This window comes from Salvia miltiorrhiza, chromosome 4 (genome assembly GCF_028751815.1).
Source record: "Salvia miltiorrhiza cultivar Shanhuang (shh) chromosome 4, IMPLAD_Smil_shh, whole genome shotgun sequence".
NCBI lineage: Eukaryota > Viridiplantae > Streptophyta > Magnoliopsida > Lamiales > Lamiaceae > Salvia > Salvia miltiorrhiza.
Genome location: NC_080390.1, coordinates 137,902 through 151,186, shown reverse-complemented (window position 1 = coordinate 151,186; position 13,285 = coordinate 137,902). Strand labels below are relative to the sequence as shown.

The following is a 13,285-nucleotide window of genomic DNA, read 5'->3' as shown; positions in this document are numbered from 1 at the left end:
ATATGATATATCTATCATGTGATAATCTAAATGACAATTTAAATTGTTTCTTGCATGAACTTGAAGTCTCCATCTTCTTTATATTCACTGCAACAAATTAATTCGCTCATAGCGATTTGAAGAAAAAGATTACAAGGAAACGTGCATCTAGTTTTCAAGAAAAAGTTGCAATGCAAGTTCATATAAGCTAGCTAGTTCATTAAAAATGACATTTCATGTGCAAAACCTTGGTTTAATTTACCAAGTGGAGTATATATTTCTGTACCATATATCTAGAAATCGATCATTCTATACTAAAAAAATAGCCACCATCTTCAATTAATCAGATAGGGCTGTGGGGTGATGAATGTGTTACATATACACATGCAAAATTAATGAATCAATCAAATAATGATCCAAAAATTTGAATTATCCACAAAGAATTTGTTGCTTCTCCTCCTGAGCTCTCTCCAGCAGCACCCTCTTGAGCGGGCAGTTGGAGCTCACGAAATTATCCACCAAATGCAGATACGTCTTGAGATCGTGACACGTGGCGACGCTCCCGCTGCTGAGGCTGGCGCAGTCGCGGCTGCTGAGCTTCAGCTCCTTCCCTATCTCGGCGTACACCCACTGCGTCTCCTCCACGCGCCTCTGCAGCCAGTTGAAGAGCCGCGCGTCCTCGTTCAGCACGAACCCCGGCACCTTCGTGATCGGATCGTCGGCGTTCACGATCCGCAGCACCTTCGTCCCGCTCTTCTCCACCTGCCCTCGGAAGCTCTTGTTTCCCACCCGAGGCCCCCCGAAGGACACCACCGTCACCAGCGGCGCGTGCTTGAACGTCGTCGCCACGTCGTGCGCCGTCAGCGTCGCCAGCGCCGCGCCCAGGCTGTGCCCGTCACGGTGATGCTGAGCGGCTCGTCGGCGTATTTATGGAGGATTTTCTCCACCTCCTCGCGCACGGACTCCTGCAGGCTCTTCCTTGCGGCGGTGCGGGAGGTGTACATGCTGAGGAATCCGGTCTGAACCATGGAGTCGTTGTCGGCCGCCGCCATGTCGGCGGGGAGGGCGCCGAGCGTGACGCGCAGATTCTCGAGCCACTCGAGACACGTGGCGGTGCCGCGGTAGGCGATGACGACGTCGCGGCGGCCCAGGCGGGCGATCTCGGTCTTGTCGTGGCAGACCGCCACGTAGCCGATCCAGCTGGACTGGGCCGAGGCCCACTCTGGGGCCCAAGCCGGGGAGCTGGAGCCCGCAGGTGGCGTGCAGGCTCTTGGTGACCCTGTAGCCGCTCCGGCCCAGGCCGCACTGGCTGAGCAGGGAGCTGTCGGGGAAGCGACACGTGGCGTAGCCGGGCGATGAGGTGTCGAAGTCGAAGCACTTGTAGGCGGCGTCGACGAACTCGCCGTAGCGGAGGAATCTCGCGGCGGAGGTCGTCGTCGAGTGGGTCCAGCAAGCCCTCCCAGTTCTTGATCCCTTGAAATTCCATCCATTTATCCCTCACTTTCTTGGCGCGGGAGACAAGGGATTCGCCGCAGCTAATCGACATATTTCCTTTTGGATTCCAAGAATCAATGTTTTTAATCTTCAAACTACATTTCTGCGGCAGTGATTGGGTTGAGCTCATCATTAGCACATTCAAATTGGACTGCGTTGCAATCCCAGAGCCAAGTTTCATAGTAGGATTTAATTTATCCGCAGAGATATGTAGAGAGAGAGAGAGAAGTTAGTTGTTATTGTGGTGAGTAGAGTTTTGGACATTAATATAGGGTAGCAAGTGAGACTGAATTTATAGTGAGAGTGAGAGAGAAGGAGAGAGGAAAGAGAGAAGATTTTTAGGCTGCGGAGGAGTTGGTTGGGTTGGGTTTCCTTAGATAGGTTGTGGGGACTCCTACAAAATCTGACTTGAAAATTAATGGAGAGTTGAAAAACGTTTTATGATTGGGATTTTGCTTACGCGTCCCTCATTTTTTTTTCCAATTACTACTGCACTGGTCTAGCTATTGACGCAACTTTATTCAAACAAAATTCAAATGGTCCCACCATATACTCGTTGCATTGCATCTTTCCTAATCTTATCTCAACCAAATTTAATCAAATCATTACATTTTCCTGAATCATTTCCTTTTTTTTGGGTTTATATCAATAGTAGATCTCTATGTAAATTATGTAATTGGCTTCAACACAAATCGCAGCTCATTTCAGTGGTAAGATGCTACCCTCCTCCAATTATTCACTTCATCCCGTCTTGCCGAAATTAAATTAGCTCGAAATTATTTAAGATTGAATTGGCTTAAGACTAATTTTGTCATAGGGGTAACTCAAGACTATTCCTATATGGTATTATTCTAAGATTGAATCATGGGCTGTATCCATCCAACCGAACAAGATATTATAAGATTAATCTAATTTAGTCCTATCTAATCCTTTAAATTCGAACGACCGTGTATTATTTCATTTCGGCATAATTATTTTAAAATAAATAAATTATACTTTAAGTATTTTATTTCTTTTTGATACATATATACTTTTTTTTTTTGCGTAATATATTCGCCCTCCCCTGGCTTATATGCCCTACCTACCCCTATCCAATACTTTTTTTGCATTTTAAGACAAGAACGATTAAATCGTGACTTTCTTAAAAGAAGTAAGAACTATTATATATATTGAATAGTTTGGAGCTGTAGTTAAACATGCAAATATAAAAACACTATAACTATTTATATACTGAGAGGATAAATTTCTTCCTTATGTATATAGTACTAACTTAAAATAATTTATTTTTTTTGAAACTAAAAAGGGAATTGTATTAATCAAAATCGGAACGAACAATATCTAGAAGTCAGATAGGGAAATCAAACTTCCACATCATTACATCTTTACAAGAAAAGGAAAAACGAGCAAGCTCGTGAGCCGCTCTATTTGCTTCACGATGAGCGTGAAAAACTTCAAGAACCACGTGCCTCATCCCACAGTGAATCCGAACCGCTGTGCAACTCATGAAGCACATGGACAACCATTAATGTATGATCTTGGATTGTTATAAAAAAAAACAATAATACAATGTATTAAGAATTGGTATCATCAACTAATAAATAAAGAGGAAAATTGTTCGAGCGAAATCAATTGTGAATTTTCATTTTTGTGTAGGCAGTAACACTATGATGTAGTGAAATTAATATCTCAACCGATGTTAAATAAGAATTCAAAATTCAATTGAGACTAACTTTAAATTGAATGCTGCATTGGGACCATGAGTAGTACAGTGTGAGAAATGAACAATAACATGTCACAATTTTATGTAATAAGTGAACAGATTGAATGCATGTAAACTTCTGAGTCCAAATATATTTGAAATGAAGATAATAAAATGCAATAAAGAGTGTCAACATCAAAAGTGGAGTTTGATAGTGGGGCCCGCCAAATCAATTATCCAATCAGGCGTCATTTGTAGTTCTCTCTCCGACCATATAAAGACACACATTAAGATTAAGCTTCACGGACGCGTTAGTCCACTCCATCATGAAATCAAAGCCTACCATCTCATATGAATAATATTTTAAATATAAATGTAACATAATTATATGCTCTCAAAGTTTGATTACCTACTGATCTTAGTATGCTAAATTTGGCATGCTTTTAACTTATTCTTTCCTACGTTCGGATAACGACCTGACGAGCTTAATAGTTGTAAGACAGACGTAAAATAAAACTCGCAAAAGAATGATATTTGATAAAAAAGAATTGAATGAAGGATATATAATGGAGTGATATATCTATAGAAGATTAATTGGACTTAGAGCATGCCCAACCAGGGACGGAGCCAGGAATTAATTTCGGGGGGGGCTGAAACTGTACGGGGGTTCGGGGGCGGTAGCCCCCGAGAAAATTTTTTTGGGCATTCTGTATATTTAAAGTATTTTTTTATTAAAATACGAGCATAATACTAATAATAAAGAACAATATTTTCATAGATTATATAGTTTCAATATATCACAAAACTTTTTTTGGACATTCCGTATATTTAAGACATTTTTTTATTAAAAGGCAAGCATAATAATAATAATAACAAACAACATGTTCATAGATTATATATTTTCTATATATTACAAATTAGTTTCAATACATTATAATTTTTTTTAGCATTTCATACATATTAGGCATTTTTTATTAAAAGACAAGTATAATAGTAATAATAACAAACAATATTTCATAGATTATATAGTTTTAAATAACGGAATTATCCTTAAATTAAGTATATATATGAGAGAATATAATAACCAAATACTCTTTTATAAAAAAAAATATTTTATAATAGGTATAAACATATATCTATATATATTTTAAAATTTAAAAAAAAAAAAAAAAAAAAAAAAAAAAAAAAAAAAAAACTCAAAATTTGGGAGGGGGCTCTAGCCCCCCCTGGCTCCGTCCCTGTGCCCAACGCTGGGTGCGAAGGCCGGATCGAACCCGGCCTATCGCACCCAGCGCCGTTGCTGCACCCTGTTGAAAATACAAAGTCAGAGAAGGCAGCATACAAAGTCAGAGAAAGCAGTAGCCAACTTCAGTCAAAAATGAACAAAAATCCCTTAATCGTAGGGATCCTTGTATGACTATCATCTCATCTTTTGTAGTATAAAAATGGATGATTGTAATCAGAGCAATATAACATCAAGCAATACAATAACAATCATTTGCTTCTCTTTATCTTTCTCTATGCATTATGATAATACCATATTTTAACATGGTATCAGAGCAGGTTTAATCCTAGGAACTCAGAAACAAATCATCATCGTTCATAATCCCAAACCAAAACCTTTCTTAGCCAAAAAAAAAAAAAAAAAATCCGCAGTTTAATTCTATTGAAAAGAAAAAAAAAAAATTCCGAAAATGAAGGCGTGGTCTTACAAACAGTACGGCGGCCCGGAGGTTTTGAAGCTCGAGTCCGACGTGGCAGTGCCGGAGCTCAAGGACGATCAGGTCCTAATTAAGGTTGTCGCGGCGGCGCTCAACCCCGTCGATTTCAAGAGGCGCGGCGGCGCTTTCGGCCCCTACGATTCGCCTCTTCCCATTATTCCTGGATTCGATGCCGCCGGAGTTGTGGTGAAAGTTGGGAGCAAAGTGGAGAGTTTCAAGGAAGGAGACGAAGTTTATGGAGACATCAACGATCCATATTGTTGTACTCGGGGACATAAAAATCACAAAGGGCGGCAAATTCCACCTCCTCTACTCCAAGTTCGGCCTCCAGTTCGAGGCCAAGTTCTCCGGCATCGGCGCTTTCGGCGTCGGCCCCCTGGATCTGAGCGATCTGACAGCGGAGCAGCTGGGGCTCATCGACCAGCTGCAGCGGAGCACGGTGGCGGAAGAGCGGAGGATATCGGAGAAAGTGGCGAAGCAGCAGGAGAGTGTGGCGGGTATGGAGACGTCACGAAGCTCCAGACCGGAGCAGCGGCGGTGGCCGTGGACCGGTCGTCTCCGGTTGGGCAGAATGGAGGCAGCGGGCGTGAGGGGGAGGTGGCTGGTGTGGTTTGGGGAGAATTAAAAGCAGGTATAGGGTTTGGTGTTTTCACACCAAACCCTCCATCTTTTCCTTATTATCATAAAAGACCCCATTTTATGCCAACTAACCCCCCAAGTTCCGAGATATTACAAAATCCACCCCTTGATTCTAATGAATTGCAGAAATTACCCCATGTTATGCAAAAAGACCCACCTACTCTTATTAAATATCAGAATAGCCCCCATTTGCAGCCTAGTCCCTCGAAATTTAGGGATTTATATAGTATACCCCATTTTATGCAAAACCAACCCCAAAAAATGCATAATCATGATATTGACCCTAAAAGGCCTTCAAACTTTTCCGCTGTGTACCAGATGTCAGGTAATAATAGGGATAGAGATAAAGGGTGGATTTTTTATTGTGGAGCCACTGATACAATGACTTTTGATAAAACTGATATTATTAAGTCATCAACATCACATCGTACGCATGTTCAGACTGCAAATGGTGATTTGACTCGTGTTAAAGGAGCCGGAACTATAGAAATTTCCCCTACTTTACGTCTCTCAAATTGTCTTTATGTCCCGTCTCTTTCACACAAACTCTTATCTATTAGCCATGTTACAAAAGAATTCAATTGTACCATGATAATGCATCCCCACTTCTGTTTGCTTCAGGATATCAGGACGGGGGAGATTATTGGGCGTGGCACTGAGCGGGATGGATTGTACTATGTGGATGAGATAGCTCAACAAGGCAAGGTGATGCTGGCTCACGGAACTGCTGACCGGGAAGCCTGGCTTTGGCACCGTCGGTTAGGGCATCCATCCATGGGGTATCTTAAGCTTTTATTTCCTAAATTAATAAAAAATGATGAGAATTTATCTTGTGAAACTTGTGTTTTAGCTAAAAGCCACCGAAAATCTTTTAAGCCTAATGACACACAAGTAAACTCCATATTTTCTCTTGTTCATTCTGATGTTTGGGGTCCTTCACCCGTGGTAGGGGGACAAGGTTTTAAATATTTTCTGTTATTTATTGATGATTGCACTAGGATGACATGGGTATATTTTTTAAAACACAAATCTGAAGTTTTTGAAAAATTTACTCATTTCCATACTATGGTTCAAACTCAGTTTCAGAAAAACATCCAAACCCTTAGAACTGATAATGGGGGGGGGGGGAATTTGTTAATAATTCCATGAAAATATTTTGTCAAACAAAAGGGATTATTCATCAAACTACTTGCCCCCACACTCCTGAACAAAACGGAGTTGCCGAAAGAAAAAACCGAATTTTACTTGAAATGACTCGTTCTATGATGATTGAGTCTCATGTTCCCTCCTCGTTTTGGCCCGAGGCCGTGAAAACCTCGGCTTACCTTATTAACCGTCTCCCTACTAGGACTCTTAAACTTCAAACACCATTACAGAAATTGTCTACTCTGGCCTCCATACCTCTTGCCCTTACACTTCAACCACGGGTCTTTGGGTGCTCTGTTTTCGTTCACATTCCTAAACATGAACGCACCAAACTCTCTCCTTGTGCAGTCAAGTGTGTGTTTGTAGGTTATGGAGTTAATCAAAAAGGATATAGGTGTTACAATTCCAAAATCCCGTCAAATCATCACCACCATGAACTGTGATTTCCTTGAAACTGAGTATTTCTACGATAACCACCTTACCAGTCAGGGGGAGAGTGAGAGTGAGATCGACTTGTTAAGTTGGTTACCAATGCCAGTCTCGGAAGCAGATCCAACAGAAAAAGTTAGCCTTGCCACCGAGCATGTTTCATCCACTCCAGAACAATCTAGTCCGCTGCATGAGCCTATATCTTCTCCGCCACTGATATCTGAGGTAAGATCTTCTGAACCTACTATTGTGGCTTCTGATTCTGCTGATAATATTTCTCAAGTCATTGAAGAAGAACAGGAGGATAATACAGTAGATGGAGATACTGGGAGATATGTGCTACCACCCAGGAGTAATCGGGGTGTACCTCCTAAACGGTATACCCCAGAGAAAATTGTGAGGAATTCGCGATACTCAATTGGGAATATCGCCAAGGGAAACTTGTCCAAAAATGCCACAGCCTATGAAGCGGCCTTATATGATGAGGAGATTCCACAAACAGCAGAGCAAGCCCTGAAGATCGAGCATTGGAGAAATGCTATGAAGAAAGAGATAGGAGCCCTAAACCGGAATCACACATGGGAGAAGTGTCGGTTGCCAAAAGGGAAGAAAACTGTGGGATGCAGATGGGTTTTCACAATCAAAAGAAGACCAGATGGATCTATTGAGCGTTACAAAGCTCGATTGGTCGCAAAAGGATACACACAGATGTATGGAATCGACTATGAGGAGACCTTCTCACCTGTGGCAAAGATGAACACTGTCAGGGTGCTCCTCTCAATTGCTGCTAATAAGGACTGGGATCTTCATCAGTTCGATGTTACAAATGCTTTCCTACATGGAGAGCTTGAAGAAGAGAGGGAAGTCTACATGGAGGTGCCTCAAGGTTTTTCAGGAGATTTTGGAGAGGGTGAAGTTTGCAAGTTGAAGAAAACCTTATATGGGCTCAAACAGTCTCCCAGAGCTTGGTTTGGAAGATTCACCGCAGCCATGAAGAAGTTTGGGTACCAGCAAAGCAACTCAGATCACACCTTATTCTTAAAGAAACGAGGTGATATGATCTCTTGTTTAGTCATCTATGTTGATGACATGATCATAACAGGGGATGACACAGAGGAGATTCAGAAGTTGAAAGAAAGCTTGTTCAAAGAGTTCGAAATGAAGGACTTAGGGAAACTAAAATACTTCCTCGGAATTGAAGTTCTCAGATCAAAGAAGGGGATCTTCATCAACCAGAAGAAGTATACTCTAGATCTCCTAGCTGAAACTGGGATGCTAGATTGCAAGCCAGCAGAAACTCCTATTATCGTAAATCATGGGCTACAAATTGTGGAAGGAGCTCAGTTAGCCGATCGAGGAAAATATCAACGTTTGATAGGGAAACTTATATATCTTTCCCATACTCGACCTGACATTGCTTATGCTGTTGGTGTTGTTAGTCAATTCATGCACCAACCACATGATGATCACATGGAAGCTGCGCTCAGAATTGTGAGATATTTGAAGAAGACCTTTGACTATGGAGTGCTGTTCAAAAAGACTGGACACCTTGAGATACAAGCTTACACCGATGCTGACTGGGCAGGAAACCCGAATGACAGAAAATCAACAGCTGGATACTTTGCATCTGTGGGAGGAAATCTTGTCTCATGGAGAAGCAAGAAACAAAAGGTGGTTGCTCTCTCAAGTGCAGAATCAGAATTCAGAGGGATCAAAAGTGGGTTAACTGAAGTCCTTTGGCTAAGAAGATTGTTGATGGAATTAGGCCTTCACCCAACAAAGACATGCCAAATGTACTGCGACAACAAGGCTGCCATCAGCATATCTGAGAACCCAGTTCAACATGATAGAACTAAACATGTCGAAGTGGATAGGCACTTTATCAAGGAGAAGATTGAGGAAAAGATTGTGGAGCTCCCGTTTGTGAGGTCCGAAGATCAGCTCGCTGATATCCTAACCAAGGCTGTGGACTTCAAAAGTTTTTCAGAAGTTCTCTCCAAGTTGAGTATCGGAAATCCCGTCACTCAACTTGAGGGGGAGTGTTGAAAATACAAAGTCAGAGAAGGCAGCATACAAAGTCAGAGAAAGCAGTAGCCAACTTCAGTCAAAAATGAACAAAAATCCCTTAATCGTAGGGATCCTTGTATGACTATCATCTCATCTTTTGTAGTATAAAAATGGATGATTGTAATCAGAGCAATATAACATCAAGCAATATAATAACAATCATTTGCTTCTCTTTATCTTTCTCTATGCATTATGATAATACCATATTTTAACACACCCGGGAGCGAAGGGAGGTGGGCGATGGGTCGCACTCGGGGCATGGCTGGAGCGAAGGAAATGGGTGAAAAACACGCGCCCATTTCCGGAATTAAAAAAAAAATCGAATTAAAAAATAAAAATTTAAACGGTCATTTGACCGTTGAAGCCAACGGTCTTCTCGGCCAATTTTTTTTGGCACGGAATGCCAATTTTTTAAACACAATTCAATTCCGGAGCACCACCGGAGTTCGCCGCCTATTTGGCACAGAATGCAAGCTTGAAGGATGCACGGTTGCATGCTCGCCTCCGCGATGATTTGGTTGAGCATATATGGGCACGCTTTGGTCCGGTTGACCCGTAGTTCGACGGCTTTAAATTTTTCGAAAATTGAATGTTTTAAATATTTGTTGTTTTTTTTTTTATTTGTAATGTTTGGATTTTTAGTTGAATGAATTTTATGTTGTTAAAATAGAAGTTGTTTAATTTAAATTGAAAAAAGAATAAAAGTAAAGAGAAAATAAAATTAAAATCTATTGAACCCGGGCGGGTGCAATACCATTGTTGGAGTGGGTGCAATAGAAGTGGGGTGCAAGCATTGTGGATGCTCTTTTACAAGTAATGACTATCATTATGCCTAATAAAGGGAGATTTCAAAACTAATGAATATCATTTGAGGGATTTGAGAATCCAATGACGTTTAGCAACTTTCTCCAAATTAGGTGCCGCCACAAAGCTTGTTCAACTAGCACTTTCTTTTTTATTATTTCTGGGTTTTTTTTATGATAGATTAACAGTAATTTAAAGACCGAATTACAGTGAACTTGAACCCAAGATATCTAAATTTAGGCATTAATCATCTTACTGCTTAATCAACACACATTAACACTGCCAACTTCATCATGGCTGCCGGAATTCCCCATTCAATCTCAAAAAGGTTCAAAGTATTTGAATTATTAAAAAAAAATCAATTTTACCTTTTCCCTGCAATTAATTTTCAACCTTTTCGGTATCATTTTAATTTTATTTTAAAATTTTCTTTCTCAGTTTTGGAGTGGTGGAATTTCTTTGTAGACTGGCCAACTAATTCTCTTTTGAATCCACCGTCCAATTCTGTTCAGATTTGTTACAATCTTCTTTTGTAATAACAATTTGACGATTATTAAAATGAAACTATTCTTGCAAGAAAAAGGATTAGAAAAGTTGCAAGGGCAGAGAGCAGCGAAGTTTCTGCTATCATGGTAATGAAATCATGAAGATATTTATCTTACATTAATTAATTATCTTATACTGATTTACAGAATATGTTCTCCATAACGTACTTACTCTTTATATTTCCATCTCCCTTATAATTATTTTATTTACGAATACACTCAGTAACCTTTTCACTTTATACCCCAATTGTTGTGTTTAGTTTTAAGACTTTTTACCTCCCATAATTCATATAATATTAAATTCAACAGGAGTTTAATTTAATAAAATATAATTAATAAATATGTGTTCAATAAATAAAGAGGCTCACCATATAAAAATAAATAGTTGTAGGCCATGGATGATTTTTTGATAAACAAAATAATTATTGTATACTCTTTGTGAATGGATGGCGTATAAGATACATAGTAATTAACTTGTTAATATCAATTTCTATCACAAAATTTTGTACTTATCTCAAAACTATCTTGATCTTCAAAAGGTATAAAATGTACCCTTTAATTTTGTTACCAGTTTAGAAACGTTAATTTAACCTGAAATTCGGAGTGAGCATTTGGATTATGAATTGGATTTTTGTCTAATTCGATCTATTTGATCCGAAAATCTGAATCCAAAAAATAAGAGTTTCAAGAAGATGAGATGATCATCAACTAATCAAGTGTTTCAGATAGAGACAAGTTCTTATTTAATACTATGATATCATCAATTAGTGAAGTATTTTAGGTGGAAGTTACGTACGTTTCTTGTTTTTTTATGTCGAATAATGATAGATGCACCTTAATCCTAATACTAAAAGATGCACGATTGTCCTCGTATATATTCCGGTGGCTATAGCACAAAAATCACCTTTTTGAATGATAGAGCCTTAAACCTTTGTTTATTTGGCTCCTTAATTAAAATCAACTAAGTAAATTAAATTCACTTCAAAGTTTGTCGATTAATGTAATTGTCCAAATCTCGATCAAATATGTGCCTTGCTTATTTATTATATTAACAATTACGATGGATGATTATTACTATGACTCATACTTTTTTACTTGTTGAGCTAATAATAGTATTATACTTATTAATAGAATCGAGAATCGTAGCCTTTTCTTATTCAGGGTTTGGGAATTACTACAGGAAGCAAATAACATGAGTCTTCATTTTCAACTCAACTTTTAAGCAATCCTTAATTATATGAAATTATAAGATATAAGGTTCATGAATTAATCCCCAATGATATATCTCTTGTGCCGAAAGAATGCGATCGAGAAGGAAATTTCAATTGTTAATTCCCTAGAATAAATTCTTGTTTGGAATACAAAGATTGACTTGATTACCTCAAAATCTTGGGAATAATATTCCAAAGTTGACCCAAGAAATTTACTTGACCATCTAGTCTAGTTGGGTTCGTGAGTATTCTAGCTAGTCTTTAACATTCAATACGACTTCTTTCATTGTTTCATCAATTTATCAAGTTTTTATTATTGAGGATTAATACATATAGGGTGTGGTTCCATTGAAAATACTGCATATTGAAATAATGGAGAATAACGAATAAATTAATATAAAATTCATGACAGACATATTTATTTAATATATTAAAAAACTTGCATCCTCCAAGATTTGAACTGAAACGGAAACATGTCTCTTCATACGGAACGTTAATTTATTAAGAAAAATTATTGACTTTGCTCGCATGCATTTTCATTATTTAAATATATAGCATTATCCATGGAATCTCCCTCTCTCTCTCTCTCTGCCCATTACATGTCAGTGCAATGCTTTTAATTCTCACGATAAAATATGAATTCGTACCACACTTCAATATAGTTCGTAAGCTGTTGCAAAAAATAAACAATGCGCTAAAATAATATATATAAAAAAAATGGCAAGGTTAGGGTTTCCTATGTGCATAACTCGTGTAGATTACATGTAATATATATAAACTCATGTGCATATACATAATTTATGACAAAAATAATTTAATAAATTTATTAATCAGAAACTATATATATAGATTAAATGAGTCGGTAAATTGGGTGCGGTGATTGGGTGCGGCATGGGCCATGTGGACCTTCAATTTTAGTGGCGGCTAGTGGAACTATTCCTGCCAACCAATAGGAATTTTGGTGGAGAATCATTACTGCATCATTTTTTTGGAGAATTACACTACACAAGCTAGGGTCATATCAAATACAGTTGATAAAGTCACATAACAGAAATTAAATTTAAAAAAAAAAAAAAAGGAAATGCAGAAGAGAGAGTAGTTGATTTTGATTGGAATCTTAGTTTTGACATTGTCACAATTTTACTCTTCAAACTAATATGGACTTTGTTAATCGTAGATACGAGTATGAGTTTTCTTTTACAGTTGATCATTTTCTAATACTCGATAAATAAAAGTTTGACTTGTAAAATAAACAACGTTATAGTGTTAATGTTTGCACTTAATTTCTAAATAGGAATCATTTGATGCGATTGATCGATAACATGGTTTGAAGTTTCAATGGGGAAATTAAAGTGAAACTTTTCAAATTTTGGAAATGATTGTTTCATTGTAGGTTTTGAGAGACAGTGGAAAGGTTATTTAATTTAAATGGAGAAAAGAGATTTATTCAAAAGTGGAAAAAAGAGGAAAGTTTGGCCAAAATTTTGTGCCCAAGAACAACGAATTTTGACAAAGTTTTGAAATCAAATAGATACACTTGATATTTGAGTT

The 13,285-nt window shown here is 38.4% G+C and overlaps 1 protein-coding gene across 1 annotated transcript; it reads right to left on the bottom strand.

Moving 5' to 3' along the window:
• Positions 1-218: 218 nt before the first annotated feature.
• Positions 219-1,750, bottom strand: LOC131022818 (phospholipase A(1) DAD1, chloroplastic-like). The gene is given in 4 exon segments (XM_057952345.1): positions 219-875; positions 878-1,217; positions 1,219-1,392; positions 1,394-1,750. Coding segments are annotated over 4 exon segments (1,242 nt in total). The 5' UTR covers positions 1,655-1,750; the 3' UTR covers positions 219-408.
• Positions 1,751-13,285: the final 11,535 nt, after the last annotated feature.